We start from the raw sequence: 20,968 nt of genomic DNA, 5'->3' as shown, positions 1-20,968 counted from the left end.
TTAGGTAATGAGATATAATGAGACGCTTCTGATGTAGATTTAGTTTTGAACGATATGTAGGTAGGTAACTATAAGTGTATTAATGTCGTAAATTTAATCGGTAGTTTGTCTTAAATTGACATCAGTGACGGTTTAATTCATTATAATTCATTAAAACTTGCCCAGAAGAATAAAAAGTTTAAAGTTTGTTTAATATGACAAGTTCTTTTTTATATTATAGTCCTTTCCACCTAAGATGATTTCTGTGACACATCGATTTTTGACACGTGTAGAGATGTCTTTACTGAAATCATATCAATTGTTTCCGATAATCGATAATATTTTATATGGAAATGAAATCGATTTGAATAAAGTACCAAAATTAGTTTTTTCGGCATTTCGCCAACAATTAACTAAGGAAACTTAGCAAACAACAGCAAAAAAAGTCAACAATAACAATTAGTAACAATAACAGAATACCACGTAAATTATCAATATAAAAATGCAACTTGTATACAAAGCTGACGCACTCGTACAGACGATTGACTCGATTGACAAACGATCACAAGATGGGCGCCGATTATATGTTTTCCAACTCTATGATTTTTCAACGATCCATTTCATGTACACGAATTGCGTATGTATTATATTTTTGTGTTATTTTATTTTATTTTTCATTATATTAAACTAAACAATACTGTTTTTGATTTATAAGCTTAAGATGTTTCATTTTTGTATTTTTGGTAATAATGCCGCCATAAAATAAAAATACTATGCACTAAAATTATTTTGGCGTTTTAAACATAAAATACGTAATTCGGAACACGACGAAGTGTCACAGGAATCATCCTACGTGAAAAGGACTATAATTTGGTTCATTTTTATTAATCGTTTGACAATTAATTGAAATTCTAAGAATAATGATAATTTGTATTTAATTGGTTGTCACAAATGACAGACAAGGTACCAGCACATACCATATACATCTCCACTAAATGGCTATAACAATGCGCACCCATACCCTTATTAATTTCTTACACAACTTTAATTACAGCTATCTCTGTAATTAATAAAGACACCAGGCACATACCAAAGTAACTAATACAAAAACAGTCGTAATGTAAGTTGTAACGTCTAGGCGCTCGGCACGCGCAATGTCCCCGCATGCCGTTTTCAGCGCAGAATTTTTTCAATTTTATGTGTAGTATATTAGTGCTGTTATTATTTGCAGCATCCCTCGTGCCGCCCCACCTGCCCCACTCGAATTAGTAAACAAACGTCTTTACGAGCGGTTTTACGATCCCCACGATATTTCGGTCTCGCGCACGCTCTTTTACGACATAATGAATTTGTTGATGAACTACGTACTAGAAAGTTTCGAAATAGACGCGTCTGGTGACCGCTGTGCGCTACCGTAGCGCATTCTTGCGTATTAATTGTTGAAAACGTTTCAGTGCACATATCATAATCTATTTTCACGTATTAGGCAATAAAAATATACACTGAAATTTTATACGGTTAGAACTGCTTTTTATGCCCCAAACGTGTTCCAGCCAAATAAACGAGCGAATATCGAGAGTGATAGTGTGAAGTCGGATCTTTAATAAGTTTCAGACAAAGTCGCGACTCTAAATTGCCTCCTCTGCAGGTCACAACTTTTAATGAGGCAAAATTCCCCGTCCGACTCGATTCGCCGACGTCGCCTTAACGCAACCTGTTCGTTAGCGCAAAAACGGGCTACGCTACGCGCGATTAGAATACACCCCTACAACTGGGACACACTGGGTACGACTTCATTTGTGTGATAATGGCTTAACTTATGATCGATAGATACACTTTTAACGGACTTGTATTCGTTTAATTGTGGTTCTTGTACGAATAAAGCTATTAGTATGTTATTGCCGTCATTATCGAACATATTAATTAAATATTATATTAACTTAAAGTTAAGACCGTTATCGATCTATGAGTACCTTGTATAATTAATTAGTACGTAAAATGCTCTTTAGAAGAAAAATTAAAAGGATGCATTTTTTACATCGAGTTAAGCGATTTTTAATCATTCACATTTATTTTCCTACAATACTATTTAATTATTCTCATTATTTAACAGAAACATTTGTGTATAACAAACACTGAACTCAACGTTCCACGTGTATCCAAGACCTAAGCCAAAAAGATGGTCCCTCATTTGTGGCGGACTTTCTCTGTTGTTGTCACATTAGCGAATAACTGAGGCTAACTTCGCCGATACGTTAATGATGTCGGGATGTCTATTACGGGAAAAAAACCCTTTTGTATTGGGAGTTGGGACGCGACGCCGGGCCCGCTGTCTCATTGAACTGCGACCACGTGACTTGTATAGGAATTTTTTCAAAGGTCACATTAGATTGCCGCCCAATACAACCTGAACAAATGGATAATGGAAATCATTTTCTTAACGAACTAATTTCTCGTGAGTTATTACATATTAGACCTTAGCGTCGTATTTACTGAGTGAACGACGTCGTTAGCTATTCTAATGCAAAATTTATTGCCACCGGCTATTTAATGCGACATTGCATTAAAAAATACAATATACCGCTATATCTCACGTTGAGGGAGGTGTCGGTAGGTTATTTTATTGTATCCTGTTAGAATCCTGGACAGCGGTAATTAGGAGTTAAACGGGTCAAAATAAAGGATTTATTTGAAAACAATCTCGGAGGTAGAAAGGTCAGTGGGGTGCGAACGGATGGGTGTCTAATTAGGGAGGGCTGCAGGTAATGAGCCGCGATCGGCCGATAGAACGGGGGCTATTTACGCGGTGGTCGCTCTGAAAATTGCGAGGTTTTGTTTTAAAAGCGGTAACCGTTTGAGTTTTGCGATTAAGGAGTTTAATTAGATCGTTGTTTACAACCTCATTACTGTAGGTATCCGTGAAATGGGTTCTGATATCGGCCGATATAATTTATTATCTTGAAAAATGAACTCGCTTATAGACCTCGTTGAGATCGTGGAAAATATTAACACTGTAATTTTAACTCGTTTTGTGATCAAGTTTATTATGTCGTTTTATAAGAAAGCTTTACTAGAGCTTTGTCATCACGTTTCTTTATATAACTTGTATTAAGAAAATAGTTTATTAGAAATTATCCAGTTATTATAATGTGAAGATTATTATTAACGTACTTACATTAATTACGCATATAAATAGTATTGAATAATTAAGTGTCATATGCGTGGGCTGTAAAGTAATTGAATCAATTAACTGAGCTAGCCTCTTGCGTTTTAAATCCTCTGATTGCCTGAAATTAATTAATGAAATCTTTGTCGTTAATGAGGTATTAACGAAAGTCGATAGCAATAGCACCTGCACGTTACGGTAACAAGTAACAACGTACCTATGTATTGCGTGTGTACATTAAATTACATTAAGAACTTCCTTCTTAACTGTGCTTTCGCTTTACTCACTCATAGATGCAACTTACAAACATCGAATAACAATACTGATTTAAAACATATCGTCGATAATTACCAGTTGAGATATTCCTAGTGAAATAAAATCTTTCCTATGTTCAAAATTTATGGAAAGCTATTTTGAAATCTCGTTCAAATTTGTTATAATTAATCAATTCCACTCAGGAGAAATTTAAATTGGCCCTCATTTCCGTCCCGCAAGGGCGCATGCACAGCAGAGCACCTGTGAGTGCTGCATCCGGCCTGTCCAATTACTGGGCCCTTTACCCTAAATAAAGCACCCTAACGATCCTCGCCGGACACCGCTTAAATGTGCACAGATTCATTAATGATGCAAAAATATGAATCCGCTCTAAACGCTTCACAGTGCTTCAGTTAATAATTGGCTTAATTGAACAGCCTTCTCTATTATGCAGTTTATTTTTTGTGCAATTATTCAAGCTCACGCGTCATCGAGCTCGCATCGATGAAGAATGAAGTGCTATCCTTCGCCGTCCCAGTTACCGGCCGCCATCCATCTCCGTCCCGACGAACTAACGAGACGTGTGCCGCGCGAGACGCAATCGAAAACAATCAGAATAAGGTTCGATCTTGTGTCGCGCTGCACCCTCGAGCCCGTGCTACCGATTAGATAGCTGCAATATTTACCCGATACTATTAAGGCCCTTACCGTGTTCGATTTAGAGACCTTTTTGGCGTCCTCCGTCATGTCTAAATGTCGCTAAATGCGATAATATCTGCGCGATCGTCTCGCATCGGCACCCCTTTATTTATTTAATCAGCCTGAGCGACGGACAATGTGCTATTGTAACTTCTTGATATAGTGTTTCCCGCTGATCTATAATAGGACCACACTCGTTTTGCTCAGTGATTGCATGACACGCCTCTGTATGCTTTACACGTGTATTTTCGATAATAGGAAAATGTTATAACTTATAACACTTATTAAATTATTGTCGACAACATATTATTATAACATCTTGTTTACGCATTGAAATTTAATAACATAAGTAGATATAATTGAAATCAAATAAAACATTCGAATCTTAATTAACTGCCATAGTAACATCTCTGTTTATTTAATATTCAGTTAACGTTATTTTATGCTTAGTTCTTAATTAAAAGTCGAAAACTCAGGCGGGCGCTTCAATTATTGCCGTACCGACAATAATAAGCATATAAATGATGAATTTATTTAATATTAGCATAGAAACGAGTTCGATGGCTAATCGGTGCAGCGTCAAAAATGTTTAATTAAAAAGATTGATGCTTACCGGTAGCGGGGCGCCAGAAGTACAGTGGAGTTGCAAACTTATCTAATTAGTTAGCGGGGAACCGCCCGGTGGGGCGGGGGGGCGCGGGGACGTGGGGGAGGGGGCGGCGGGGGCAATTAGCGGTGATAGTCGATTAGCTCATCGTATGAGCGCGGCTTTTGACAAATGTTACGTGTAATAATTTATTATTATTTATGAGTGTTACAGATAATTGGTGTAATTAATACGCGAGCTCGCGGCCAATTAATTTTGATGGGTTTGACCGATGCCTATTATTATAATTAATTGTGACTGTAATAATTAGTGTTTTATGTGCAGTATGCTATTGTTAAGTACGCAAATAAGGATAATGGCTCGATTGCAGCTAAATGCTCTAAATTAGTGCATTTCAGATTTATTGTTTCTCTGATTATTCATAAAATGATTGTTGTATTTTCAATAAATATTAATTTATTTATATAAGCATTACTTTTGTGTTAGATGTTTTAAATGACTTATCAATTATCTTTAATACGACAAGAATATAGAAATAGATAATAGAAGGCATAACGGATTCGCTTAACAATACGGGCTATAACTATTCTATAAGATTGATTAATTGAAGGTTATTAATAAAGTCTAAAATCTTACTGGATATTAGGATAATCAATTTTTGCGCAAGTTAATTGCTTAATTAACAATAATTAGAAAAGTTTGAACCAACTCTCGTTATAGCTATTGGATAAGGCTGTTGTGCTACTGCTCAAGTTTATCTACATAGATAGGTATGTGTATTTCAGGAACACAGTCAATGTTTCCTTTTCTTCAAATCGAAAATTGTTCTTTATGGATTATTTATTTATGAAAAAAAATTAATAACTCACAAACGATAATCAGTAATTACAGGATCATCTTGTACAACATGCAAAAGATGATTATAGGGATTAGGTACAAGAAAGCGTGATATGACAGAATTATTCGAAAGATTGGCTTGCGCATCCCCTTAGTTAACAACCGCTGAAACATCTTAGTACACAGCGGGAGCGGAATGCAACAGAGCTGTAAACGAACGACAAACAATGAGTAGGTACACGGCCAGGAGAGCCGCAATCAGTGGAGCCCGCCCTAACACTTGTGAGCTTTTTCCACGCCTCACTAATAGTTTCGCTAAGCGACCGCTGTACTGGAACAAGGCGTTTAATTAAAGAACGCTCACCTCACGGCCCGTTGTCGGCCGGCTCATCGCATGCCTTAATTAGTTTCAGACCGCCCTAACGGGCTTATTTTGTTTTTCTCGGATAATTTTTAATTAAACGCTTGATTAAAATGAAAGTTTGCGTAAGTAGCGAGCGAGGAACAATCGGGCCGGAGTTTAGGATAATGAATTGATGGTGTTACTTTGCTCGACGCTCGCAAGGGACTTAATTAAAAATCGCCGATAGAGTGTGTAGGGGAGTTGGGAACGAGTTTATGGAACTTAGTCCGGAGGCTCTGTTGTTTTACTAGCTATGTCAATTTGAATACTAGATTGCTTCACAGCTACCCGTTAGTTTGTTGTCGTCATTATAATTTTTCTGCTTATATTTTTTGAAAGTACATCTCTGTGCACTTAAATTAATGCAGCCTTATATAAAATTAAATCCTTAAAGGATATTTAAAATTATTGCAATTAATTAAACCACCGACGTGGTGATTGCATTAATTGAATCCATTAACTAAAATGAAATTTAAGTTTTATAGAGGTTTCACGTCGAAATTATCCTCGTTACACAAAATATGTCACTTATGTGAGTTGAATGTTTGAAATTGCAAATTAACAAGATAAACAGTTAATTTTATTTTATTAAACGTCTTAATAATTTCCCTTGCCTATTAATAATAGTGTAAGTTAAGTCATTTGTCAACAGTAGGTAAGATTTGCAGACGGCGTTTCTTAAGTAGTTAAGTTTACATTCATAAGCGAAGCGATTGCAATTTTATTTATGAAATATGTATAGTGGTTCGGAACACTGATTTATTTGCAATAGAAAAAGTTATAGAATGATATTAATCGGCCCTCTTCAAAATAATCAGCGTTGAGCGAGTAGAGGCAATCTAGAGGGCCTAAATGTCTATAATCGGATGCCATTGTAAATATTTATTGATAAACGCCGCGCCGCGGCCGTAACGGCAGCAAACATCGACTATCATTTATTGGGCCAACGCTCTCGATTGTGAAGAGGGTCCATGAAAGATGCGCTTACAAATTCCTCTTTTAAACAAAACCGCTTCCATACATCCCATCATTGTATGACACATCGCTAATCATGTGTATACATATGGTTAGGTTATACATCAGGTTATACATTCCTCGAGTGTAAACCAAACCGCTCTCGCGCCTCCCGTCACCATATCAACCATGTTGAATCATTAGCGGATTCTTGGCTTGTCCGCCACGCGCCTAACGAGTGTCGCTAACGACGTGCGAACTCGATACCTCCCAACATGCATTGTGATTATAACGACATCCGATAACACCTCTACTTTATGCCTAGTTGAGGTAACTAGCGTAACTTGTTAAATCTTCGCGATTCGCGACTTGTTAGAGTGCATACGATTTTGAGTTCTATTCGTTTTTCTGTTTGATGGTGGATGAAATATTGAAAGAATAAAATAAAATTCATATTTTTCTGTTATACCTACTCAAATATGATTAATGAGCCAGTCCACCTCTAAAAATAGTTTTTATTTATCAGTGGGCGTAATTGAAGATAGAAGAGTTTTTTGTGCGTTTACAGCACTTAAAAAAATTACACATTGCATATTTGATAAACCATCAATACTCCATTGAGAAAACAATACTCTAAACCCGAATCAAAAGACAAACCCCATTCGCATTATTTTCTTACAGGCCAAATCCTGGCACATCCCAAGGTCCCAGATTGACAGATGAAGCGGCACTCAGCGTCTTCGCCCAATGATCGGAAGCAACAAGTCCCGCGGCCCGGCGCCCAATCGATCCAAATTACGGCCTTATTACGTCACTGATTCCATATTAGCGCGCTTTACCCGAATAACTCGAGTTTTATTTTTTAATAAGGCTCCACTTTTTGTGATGGAACGTTTGCAAACTAAATGGATTCATTTTATAAGTAGTGTAAAGACGTCTTTTTCGACGTTAATGTTGTCAATTAAATATAGTATTCAGTAGCTATTAAATTTCAACGAAAGACAAATAAAACACGATGCAGTTATCAATAGCTTTTTAGCAATTCAAACATAACTTTACGTACTCATAACTGAAACATTTAACTACCGTCGCGTTCGATGCTGTTACCAATTATGGTGAATACCTTATTTATTTATAATAGAATTCATTTATTCACACTTAGGATTCGAGCGATATTATATAGAATCCTTTCACCTGTTCTTATTTCTCTCACTAATGATCTCGCTGAGAGCTTTTAAATTATGTTCCTTATAACAATCTGAAGTCAACACGTATACAACACTCGTTCTGAGACGTTCCCGTAATGAATAAAATAACATGTCAAGATACAGTCTTCATCTTAAATTAATGAGGATTCACAGCGTATTCAATTTTACACGTAACGAAGGCGAGCAAAGTTCGACTAGAGACAAACTTCCTCATTCACGCACACGTTAATTAATATCGATATCAGACCTTAAAGTTATTCCCGATTAGAAATTGTAATTTTGCGTCGTGCGTAAATAAAATCACGAATGCGAAAGGTTTCCAACTAAATCCTTTTATCAGTTTCGAGTTGCTCCGAGCCCTTCGTAATGTAAGAAAGTTGATTAAAGTTACGGAATTTACGGCCGAATAAATAAAACAAATTCATACACGTCCCTCATATTACTTTGTACTATAATACGTAAGTTATTTAATGAAATGTTAAGTTCTAGAATTATAAGCAGCAGAAAGTTTCGTACGGTCTTTATTGTCGTTTGTCTTCGTTGTGTGATATTACATTACTTTTCTCATAAAATTTGAAATATCGTACAAATTTATGAAACTACAAAATGTTAAATTGGATTGAAACAGTTCAAAATTAGTTTTCTGTGAGGTCTTGAATTGAAACTGAATTAATGGCATCATTACATATTGGAAATGTGAATAAAGAAGGCTGCTCAAGTCGCAGAAAGCCGTCAGTCGATTACGCGCCAAGCAAGTATGCGATAACTTTATAAATTGACATATTTATATCATGTATCGCATCAGTTCCCGCGAGCGACCAACACAAATAGATTCGTACATGTTTGTCTTGGCTCGGTTTAATTAATTTTACCTTCATACACCGATACCTACTGTTTGTCGGGCGTTCCTTAATTGAAAACGCTCTTACCGGAGTAAATGAAACGAAATCCTATTTGCTGCGAGTGATTGAAGTGAATTTATCTTTTAAGATTTTCAAATTTATCTTTTGGCGATGTTCGCCACAAATAATTTCAGAACGAAGAGTCAGGTAATTAAATTTTGATTGCTTTCGGGCGGATTGTTTCAATTTATTAATATTCCGTCCGGCTGTAAATAATATGGACGTCCGCGCCGCTAATGGCCATTGCAATAATTACTCATTAAGTATTAAATAGGGCTATTAAACGGGAAACAGCTGCAGCGATGTTCTCACAGCCGTAGGGTTACTTTGAGTAAATTGACACGTTGCAATATCGTCCACATTGTATGCGAACCTGCCGTGTTGTTCATGCATGTTCCGTGTTTGTTGGCCGCTCAATAAACTGCACTAGTCAAATTAACTTCTTCTAAATTGACTTCGGCTGCCGGTTTTTTGTTGCAAGACGAACGTTAATTAAAAAGCAATTAAATTGAATGAGTATAAAATACCTACATGTGGCATCTCTCATCTGTTAACACCTTTACATTTTCTTATATAAAATAAATTGTTTTGAAGATACTAGGAACGTTTATTTCTATATTCATAGTAAAAAAGGAAAAAAAAACGCATATTATATTGAAACATAAACAATTTGCATATAAAACAGGCACAATAGACTTCGAAACTTTAATAAAAATACGACAAAATACACTAATTCGAATATTACCTTCGTGAAATGTGTGCATAAGATTTATACCCCATGTTGCGGCATTTACGTCCGCATGAAATATAATAGAACTAAAACCGAACCGTGTATGGTCATTGTGATTTATTTCCGCACTAAATAAGGATAGCGTTTAAATACTCGACAAGTGGTTAAACGCGATAGTGTATAGGGAAACAACAGTTGTGATAGCCTAAAAATGCCTTTACAAAATGTAACAAATATGTATAAGGCTTAACCATTTTGATGAATATTAATTAGCATGTATTAATTTTCCTTTAAATCCCTTATTTAGTAGACGATAGCTTTGACATTAAGTGTTTAATTTATTTTACAAATTATCAAATAAATATAAACAGTGATAATTGAATAATATTATTATTTGTTTGTAGGAAAAACAATTTAATAACCCGTTCCATTTTAAGATGTCCAAAACAGCCTCGTTAGCAAAATTACCCTGCAATCTCTTTCTAGCAGCGTCATGTCATAACATTATGCAAAAAGTATGCTTAAAACTAACCTAGTGTTTCTCTTCCATTGTGATTTTAATTTAATTCGGCGCGCAAATATAACTAGATTATTAAAGGTCTTTAGATTTCCAAAAATATAGTTTGAAGTGAATTCATATCCATACTTACTAATATTATAAATGCGAAAGTAACTCTGTCTGTCTGTCTGTTACTCAATCACGCCTAAACTACTGAATCAATTTTCATGAAATTTGGTATGGAGATATTTTGATACCCGAGAAAGGACATAGGCTACTTTTTATCCCGGGGAAATGACGCAATCCCGGAAATCCCACGGGAACGGGAACTATGCGGGTTTTTCTTTGACTGCGCGGGCGAAGCCGCGGGCGGAAACCTAGTAGGTAATAATTAATCTTCTTGTTTAAGAGAAATGAATTGTTTCTGAGTCCATTGCGTTACCATGGAAACGTATGTTAACAAGTCAAGGTGCTATTTCGTTGAAAATCCCTTCTTTCTATAGCTTTTAACTAAATATACTCCATTAGTCTAGATTTGAACTAAGTACTCCAGTTGCCAGACATTGGCAACAATTATTTATGATTCGCGGTAATTTTTGTTACAAAATAATTTGTCCGCAATACAAACTGTTGCTATTTTAGCCAGTATCTATACGTTCTCGTCCAAATGATTTATCACCCCTGTCATTACATTGCTTTATTAGCCATCTATCAAAGTTAGAGGCAATAATCGTGCGCTTGTTACCCGTTACCGCTATCTTAACATCAAACTAACATTAAATTTAGCATTCTCAAGTGAACCGATAAATTGAAAGCTTTCCTTCGATATTTCTGTAAAGGCTTTGACCGGTTATATTCCAGCTCATTCGAGTTATAAGGGTTGAGAATGTACAAATCAAAAAGCCATTTTGGGGACCATTATTTATATGAGCCTTGTCATGTACAATCGTATATTACGGACCGTTTAAAGACAAATTGGCTAAATTATTACACGTGATTTAATAATTTTCATAGCATTTACATACAGGTTTTAAACTTGTCAAAGACCTCAATATCAAGACTGAAATCAATCTAATTGTTTTACATTATTTATAGTATTTACTTAGAAATAAAATAAATATAAAATATATTATTTACATGCTTTTCTACCCTGAATATTCTATATGGATGAGCTTAAATTTTGAACTAAGTATATACATATTTTCGTTCTGAACAAGTGATAACTGCGTTAAAAACAACCGACTTCAAACTTGCACTTGCAACATTTAGAAATACAGACAAAAATGCTCATAAAATAAAAACTACTGGGCCTATGCGAATAAAATTTTATTTTATGGGACCAATTCGACACCATCCCGCATCGAACAAAAAAAGAATCACGTAAATCGGTTCAGAAACCTCGGAGTAATCGGTGTAGGTACATACGTAAAAAAAAACATACCGGCCGAATTGATAACCTCCTCCTTTTTTTGAAGTCGGTTAAAATAAATAGAAATAACTTTCATTAGTATTAATAGCATGTTTATCGTGTAAAATAATTAACAAGTATACGTAAATAAAAGGCACAATCATCCCATAATTTGTCGCTTCAAAATATCTATAAACAAAGCTTATTGCCCTATACATTCAAAAATTCCATTTAACTATAACCACTGATTATCTACTAAATACTACATAACTTGTAATGTACCTTAAACCATGTAACGTCAATACAATGTTCCTTGTTCCAGAATGTTCGGTACGGGCGGCGCGTGCGCAGCGTGCGGGCAGGCGATCCCCGCGAGCGAGTTCGTGATGCGGACGAACGCGCCGCAGCAGCCTCTACACGTCTTCCACATAAAGTGCTTCGCGTGTTCCAAATGCGGGTCACACCTTATGCAGGGTGATAGGTATGTTGAAACTATATACTTACTGCCTAAGTATACGTAGGTATACAGTAGATAGATACTAAATTTTTAAACTTATTCCTAATACCTAAGTAGGTGCTTCGTGCTAGCCGGTTCCCTAGCCTGCTACCGAAACTGTCATGAACTAGAAAAAAATACTTACTACAACGTAGCCTACTAGCTGCTTCCCTAGTCTACTTCCAAAATTTTGTTCCGCTTAGAAAGGCTTGATAAAATGATAAAAACCCACAAAAACTTCCTATACCCAGGTACTACATGCTAGCCGGTTCCCTAGTGTGCGAACAAGACTGGCAGAAGCTAATGAAGAGCGCGAACGCCGCGCCCGGCGCGCCCGTGCGCAAGGGCAAGGTGGGCCGCCCGCGGCGGTCGCGGGAATGAGCGCCCGCGCCTGCGCAACACTCGCACAGGGACTTTGAAGAGGTATTCTTTATGTACATTATTTACTATACACATACATATTTGTATACAAGATTTTTTTTACGATATACATTTCCATATTTAAAATTCAAACTTTCACATATTTTATACTTCACATTGGAAAGACGAAATGCTTTGTATGTTTGTGAAATATCTTAATCAGTAGGACGCTACATTTTCGGAATGACAAAGGATATAGGACCTGCATGTCCAATACTCGCAAAGAGCTTTTACTAATCTGGATCTTCTGCTAGAATATTGTTCATAAAACGATAAATACTCAATTCTTTTGTTGATTGTAATTTGTTTTAGAGCTTACATATTTTTGCGTTGAGTACGCAAACATCCGATACAGCTAACACCTGGAAACACCTAGATATCACTTGACAAAATTATCTATAACTTAGGTACTGCAGCAAAATCACCTTGTCGAGATATAAAGTTTTAAATCACCTCTAAGCCATTACAGTCGATAATCGAATTCTGTTTACGCAACCAGCTATTTAGGCTATTATATCAATAAATTATACACTTCTAATATTTTCCGTCTTATCTGCCTTCCCTTTGTTATAAATCTTAGACCTTTCACAACTTTCTATTCGAAAACGAGGTTCATAATAAGTCATGGTTTATTTCTATTTGTTATATCTTAATGCTGACACCTACTCGTACTCGGTTGTCATTGCTAAATGGGCAATTTGCGACGCAATTATCGTCCCGTCTATAAATTGAAATAGGCCACGATTGAACGTATATTATACTCTATATTAATTATATCAATTGTATTCACGGTTTCTAAAGCTTGGTTATGCAGAATGGGCCAGACCATTCTGCTAACGTTAATTTGGACCCTCTTTAATTAATTGTGTTGACTAATCTATGGGTATTGAATTTTATCATCGTATTTATCTATTTATTGAAAATTATGAATTCTGGAGTAATATTGAAAGATCTTATCTTGAATCTAACTCTTTCTTAAGATAAAATAATCTTATAAATCTACATGTTTATTTATTTATTTTTAATGCACAAAATCAAAATTAAAAAAAGTGATTTGTTTGTAATTACATTCTATTCATTTTATCTAAAAACATTTCTGTCAAAAATCGTTATTCTAACGCGTCTAGTTGCTAGTTTTTACAAATATATTTTTTATTGCGAAACAACCTGTTATACATTATTATATTCAAAATAAAATACGTGTTAATAAAAGCCTATATGCAAGGATCTCTTACGCAATCAAAATTACATCGTGATATAATTTAGAACACAGATGAAGCAGCCTAGAAACACCTCTTATGACAAGAAAGCCGATCCGAAGCTAAGAAACAATAAAACACGGTACATCTTATATTCTCTATAAATAAACACTCGTTAAGGTTACCCTTTTCCTTTTAAACATCTCAACTAATGATCGCGTGAAATGTAGAAACACGCTCTGACCTTTATTTAATTAATTAGCGCTTAAGTCGTGACTCAAAGTTTACGTTAAGAAATAATTAATATTGATCGTCTGTTACCTGAGTTAGATTGCATTCATTTGAATCTGTGACAGTTTTGTGTCGTGTCCGCGTGTATACTTTAACTAATTGATATTCATTAATAATCTTTTTAAAATTAACTAGCTGCTCCGCGCGGTTTCACCCCCGTGGCTCCACCACTGTTGGTCGTAGCGTGATGATATATAGCCTATAACTTTCCTCTATAAATGGGCTACCTAACACCGAAAGAATTTTTCAAATCGGACCAGTAGTTCCCGAGATTAACGCGTTCAAACAAACAAACTCTTCAGCTTTATAATATTAGTATAGATATATTTTGAAATATTAATTTATCTTTAAGTTTTTGTAACTTTTACAAACAATGTATACAAATTTTACCATCTTACTCTCGACTACTTCATCCAATACATATCGCGATTCCTTTACAAAGTGTAATACAAAAACAAATCCACCCGTATCAACACAACACTTCCACGATAAACTCAAACATACATACGAAAAAACCCATTGCGTTAATATATAAATATAAGTTACTAGCTTTCCACCTGCGGCTTCGCCCGCTTTTCAAAGAAAAAAACCCACATAGTTCCCGTTCCCGTGGGATTTCCTGGATAAAACCTAGCCTATGTTGCTCAGTGAAGATGCAGCTTTCTAATGGTGAAATAATTTTTGAAATCGGTCCAGTAGTTTATGCGTGAAAACCATACATACATACATACATAATTACAAACCTTTCCTCTTTATAATATTAGTATAGATATTATTATGTTCACCAAAGTTAATATTTCGTCGCTGGTTGCGTATTGTCGTTGAAAAGAAGCTTTTACCGCAGCCACTTGGTAAGCTATTTTATTTGCATAACAAAAACAAAATGCATGTCATCTCTGGAGCACTTAAAAGTGTGAATGAACAGAACTTTATAAAAATGGGATGTTCTGAAATTTAATTAAATTACTAATTATGTTGTAGTTGTACTAGCTTTCCGCCCGCGGCTTCGCCCGCGTTTTGAAAGAAAAACCCGCATAGTTCTCCCGCATAAATCCAAGTTACCCTCTATATGTGTGCTATATTCATTGTAATCGGTTCAGTAGTATTTGCGTGAAAGAGTAACTAACACACACACACACATATCCTCACAAACTTTCGCATTTATAATATTAGTAGGATATTCAAGAGAATGTGGTAATAGTAGATATCCTTAATTTCGTAATTATACCTACAAACAAAATTTTGTAAGTAAAACTGTATAAAATTAGTGTATGATTAATAATTTACAAAACTAATTATTTATAACATATTATGTATATTTATTTTAATCTTTGAGAATATTTTATAATAATTACATTAAATGCAAGTAAAACTTAATTTTATTAATCTTGAACAAATAACAAAAATTATTACGTAAATATTTAAATCTATAAAATTAAATTTGCGAAATCCTCTGTTCCACCTTGCACATGCAGTTAGAACAAAGGCTCATTACCAAAGTACAAATTTAATTATAAATTATGAACCACAAAGAAGTGGCGAAGACACGGTATTAGCCTGTTCATTGAACAGCGAATGAGTCTAGCTTTGTTTATATGAGCTATTCACTCGAGCGAATCCCACAAAGTTGGAATACCATCGCTTATTTTAAACTTCATAATTATTAAGCTTGTGTGAATTTAATCTATACTAATATTATAAAGCTTAAGAATTTGAATCTGTTTGAACGCGCTAATCTCAGGAACTAACTGGTCCGATTTGAAAAATTCTTTTATTATTAAATAGGCCCATTTTTCGAGGAAGGTATATAACATTACGCTAAGACCAACAGAAGCGGAGCAACGCGGATAAAACCGCTGGGCACAGCTAGTGTTGAATATCTAGTTAAACAAATTTATTACTTAGCAACGTCGTTTGTCCTTTTAAAAATATATTTATGGAACGCTAAATATACCATTGCCCACTCAATATCAAATATATTATAATGATTAAGATTCGTTTGATTTATTTTCGTATCTAAAACCTGATGCGTGATATTGAATTCTTGCAATCCTGTCCATTAATTAAATTAATGCGCTATAAAACTAACTTTAGGTGATTTATAGTCCATATGACTATTTTCTGATTGTGTAACGTAGCATATTTATTTTAGTCATCAAAAACTAGGCAAGATGTTACGATACGACGAATTTCGAATGTTTAAATATGCTGTTTAAATTATTATGACCATTTTTATGTTTATTTTTGGGTAATTATTTTTTTTCTCAAAAAATTGTTCGATAGATGGAATTGGCGGAAATTTCACAAAAACTTTGCTTTCTTTTTTCATCCCTTTAAACTCTGGATGGCATGAACCCTGAAGCTAGAAAGATTTTATCAAAACAGATCAATTTCTTTAGTATAGTTGACTAATGATATTTATTAAGGCTCTAAACCGAATTTCTAATTGGCGTGCTTCTCGGATAGTTCATAGAGTTAATTATCTTGGAGGCGACCAGTGGCCAACCGCCGCGGGCGCCACCCCACAATGCTTGCTTACGGCGCTCAAAATGCACTGTTAACCAATTCCAAACTTTAAGTACTCTCAACTTATTTTGGTAACTTATTTTGTAACTCATAAAACTATTGTCCATTCAATTTACTTGAATGTTGCTAAGATAATTGCATTTGCATTGCATGCCCGTTTTGGACTCGAAAAAATGCCCTTTTAATTGACTATGACAATTTTAAACAATGCGATAAATGCATCATCCGTTTTTGCCGTCTAATTGCTTTTCAAATAATTCAGCATGAAAAAGTTATGATCAACAAGAAGCAATTAGTTATGTTAATATCCCCATATAGGGAGTGCGCGGTAATGAGCGGGAGCCAACTATTACTTTGTACGTAGTGGTCAAAGCGCGTAGTTAATTGGCAAACAGCTGGACATGACAGCACCTTTGGCTGGTGTAAAAATGAATGCTCAAAGACTTGACCGTTCCGGCTTTGTAACGCGATAACTCGGACTTGTCGAAAGGTAATTAAATAACGTTTTTCCAAATTACCCGCTGGGCTCGACATCAAAGTCGCTTTGGGAATCTTTTCACAAAGGGCATAGCTCGGGGCTAACTCTGTCCCTCTGATCTGTGCTCTGGACAGGTGATCTTCAGTCAAAGGCTAAGTGAGTGCGCTCAAGTACCTAACTACGTGTTTAACTCGCTTTAATTATTAAAGTTCTTACTCGCTTCGAATATTGGTGCTTAGACGAATAAAATTCGATCTGTTGTTTGCGCAGCTTCTTCATTATGTCCAATTAACGTGCAAATAATGATTACAATGTATATTGTGTTTATTTTTATAACGTAATGCGATTTTACTGCATCTAATTGCAGTTCTTATTTCAAACTGAATGTTATCCTCTAGCGATGGCGTGTCTTTAATGTCAGAACAATAATTTAAATAATTCATCACGAAATCTGAATTACTAAAAGAGCGCTATTACTGTTTTGTCTTCGAGTAAAAATTGAAAATAAAATGTCGTAAGAAAACTAATTAAAAGTAGGTAACTACAAAGTTTTTGTTGAAACCGACGCCCTTCGTGAGATCGGGCCGGGCATCGAACCCGCTACCGTTGCGTGCCGCTAATGATCTACTCTCGCCTTAATCATTTTCATACTAATTACCAGTTTCCAGTTAAATGCGGTTGTAAACAGAATCAGTGTTTGCCGTGGCTGATCCATTACCGAGATCTGTGAACAATTTATTCTTAGAATTAGTAAGTTTAATGAAAACGGGGATGTTTGCGTATTTCAATTTAATTTAAACATCCTTTGAAATAAGATTTCTATATTTTTAACATCTTTGGTTTATTAAAGTAGACGTGGAAAGAAATGTAAAAATCTGTAAAATAGAAAATATTCGTATAATGAGACTTTACCCGATTTCATGTTTGAATAACACTTGTTAGTTGTAGCACACTGTTTTATTAAAATAGATAAATTAATGTTTATAATAGAGCGTTATAATCGTACTAAGTACTAGTAATAATTACTAAAAGAGCGTGTGCTGCGGCCTGCGAGCACACGTGTCAGAAGTGAAACTTCTTTGGCAAGATTCAAAGATATCAAAATCGTCGCCTTACTCCATGACGTGACGGTATTGCCATGAGACGGCCTTCAAATTTTATTCTCAACGCGCCTTAAGAAATCCTATTCAACAATACTTTTAAAACTAGATACCTATTACAGATCATGAACGAATAATTATTAAATATATCCACCTAAAGTATCCAAGTATAAACTTTATAAATTGCATTACGGGCAAGGTAATCCGCTTCAAACAAAGTATGTCAAGAAATTAGTGTTTAATTTATTCATTGGGCTCCACTCCGTGTCTGGTTTAGTTATTGCGATGCTGGTCGGCTTAGAAATTAATCAATCCACTGACAGGAAGGTCGCATTATACTCATTATTGTATTTTTAAAGCAATCGCCTATGATTAAAATTGTATTGATTGATTGAACGTTTTAGTAACGAATAGGAACTGCTTTTTATTGCATTGATTATGCTTGTGTGGGGCTATAAATAGGTATAATTACGTCATTTGATCCATAAAAGTTCACAAACTACGAGATTGCAATGCAATAAAAATATTTTCAAGATTTTATTCCTGAATCTACGGTGCCCCGTTTTAAAATAGAACAAAATGTAATTTCTAAAATACCCAATAGGAAAATTAATACCGAAAAAGAATAAAAATATCCATTAGATGAAATTGAATCACTGAAAGAAAATGTAATTAATAAAGTTAAAACTCAAGAACTTTAATCATCGCCAATCGTTCACATGTGGGCACAATTTACGTCTCCGCCTCTAATTTAAAATTAATACCGCAGCGTTGGTGGAAAATTTGAAAAGTTTGTACGACGTCGCCAGCGAAGCGGAGGCCCGGCGATTGCATTTTTATACGAGTAAGACAACCTCTTAGCTTATTAGGAAAGCCGAGCCATTAGAAGACCGAGATCCCTCCATGGACTCCGCGGTCCCGAACGACTGCGCTCCACTCAATTAATTTAATGGATACGTTTCCGGACGCGTCTATTCTGTCATTACGACTACAATAAACCTACATTTCACTCTTTGATACGCGGATCGAGGAAGCCATTGAATCCCTAAATTCGGAGCGCTTTATGCCGACATCGGAACCGGCCGGCCGAACCAGGCCAGTGATGCACTTATGCACTATGCACCGGCACATTTCCCACAGCCCGGTGCGCCGGATCCGCTGCACGCGACAAAGGACATCCGGCCACAATGGCTCCATTAAAATAATGCAAGTAAATGAGGATTTGCGGACTCGAGTCGCCGAATCGCGTTCCCTTCACAATGCTCGGAAGGCCTCTCTGCGACGACGCTCGAACACTATACGTGAACATGTTTCATTAGCTAAGTGGGAGGCTTTTGGTGGTTTGAATCTCTGTAATGCACCTAGCTAGATGCGGCGCTTTTACTTAAACGCCGTAATTAAAACGTCCCTCTCCACTGGGTATCGACCAAAACTCTGTTAAAGTTTGAGGGGCAATCTAATTTTAGTGCTACATATTTAAAGCACCTCTTTGCTATTTTGCTCGCCTTTAATTATCGTTAAGGTTAATAAATTAATTAAGTGGCTACATAGTCGATGTCTGTTTCAAAGTGGCAATTACAAGTAGTTAGTTAGAGATTTTAATTGCAAGCTTTCAAAGAATAAACATCGGTATTTCTATGAATAGCATATAGCATTGCGAGCCTAATAACTTTATCGATCGCTAACAAGGAAAATTGATCGACATTAACGATCTCAATCGTAGCCCGCAATCGATTCATTGCGTGTCGATGCCCGTTCTCGGGTTAATTTAATTGAAACCGAGTTGAGTAATTAATTAGTGTCGAATGAAAGCTTTCAGTCGGATGAAGGCCCCTACTACTGTTTACAACTCATACATATTGAGCGACGTCTTCGACAAATTACACCGGTTTTTGCTAAATGCTTTTCTTATACGCCATAAATACCGGCTTTTCAATTGAATCGGCCACAACTATATATCATTGATTTTAAAAAGTAATAACTCAAGTTTTTAAGCGTGGTTAACTCGCATACAATGAGGCCTTTTATCGTAAGTTACAAAGAAATAAAAACCTACAGATTTTTTAAAGAGCCGAGTCGTATTTGTGGATGTTAAGCTTTTGTTTTATTTACTTTTGTGTCGCGTTATACGCTATGTTTTAAATATAACAAAAAATGTGCATTTGAATCGCAGAGGTCATCAACGGAATACCATAACTAGGTACATATAAAATGAGCAAGAATCCCTAATGCATATACGAAAAAGAAAGCGATCGATAACAATCAGGAGTTAATGTAAAAGCTATTAATCATGAATACATATTGATGCGTCTCGAAACAACAAATGTACTTGATTGATTCGGCGGAGAGCATCGCATCGTATCTGATAATAGCATTTAATTCCACTAAAACGTTACGCGAACCATCATAATGAATATTTATTCAGAAGTCGGCTCATACTTTTATGACGAATACATATTTTAGTAGCCGACGTAATTCCGCTGATTACTTTCTTTAATTTTTCTGAAAACGTTATCTGCTGGGGTCTGTGTAGATAGGTGGAGTGTATTAAAGCTCTGCGAAGGGCAAACATCCGAATGGAAAGTTAAGTAATACATTTCGTGTTAATAAAATTAATTGTAAATACTATCAAAGCGTTCTTTTTATTACGTTGAGTGAATATTCATTACTATTGAGGTTTTGGTGAATATTCTATCAGTTAATGGAGGATCCGAGTAATATTAAAAAGTTAATGTAAAAATAGATCAATATAAGCATGAGCTTTTTAATCTTTTAATACTGTGTAGTTGTAACATAGAAATGTGTATAAAA

General features: G+C 35.5%; 1 protein-coding gene across 1 annotated transcript in view; it reads left to right on the top strand.

The window, feature by feature from the left end:
• Positions 1-20,968, top strand: part of LOC123706424 (LIM domain transcription factor LMO4) — an 84,621-nt gene that overhangs the window by 34,710 nt on the left and 28,943 nt on the right. The window contains exons 3-4 of the mRNA XM_045655696.1: positions 11,970-12,128; positions 12,395-12,566. Of these exons, the coding sequence (XP_045511652.1) occupies positions 11,970-12,128; positions 12,395-12,524 (289 nt within the window). The 3' untranslated portion in view covers positions 12,525-12,566. The remainder of the gene's footprint in view (positions 1-11,969; positions 12,129-12,394; positions 12,567-20,968) is intronic.

The sequence above is a fragment of the Colias croceus genome, chromosome 3 (assembly GCF_905220415.1).
Source record: "Colias croceus chromosome 3, ilColCroc2.1".
NCBI lineage: Eukaryota > Metazoa > Arthropoda > Insecta > Lepidoptera > Pieridae > Colias > Colias croceus.
This window is presented reverse-complemented; position numbering and strand designations above follow the sequence as displayed.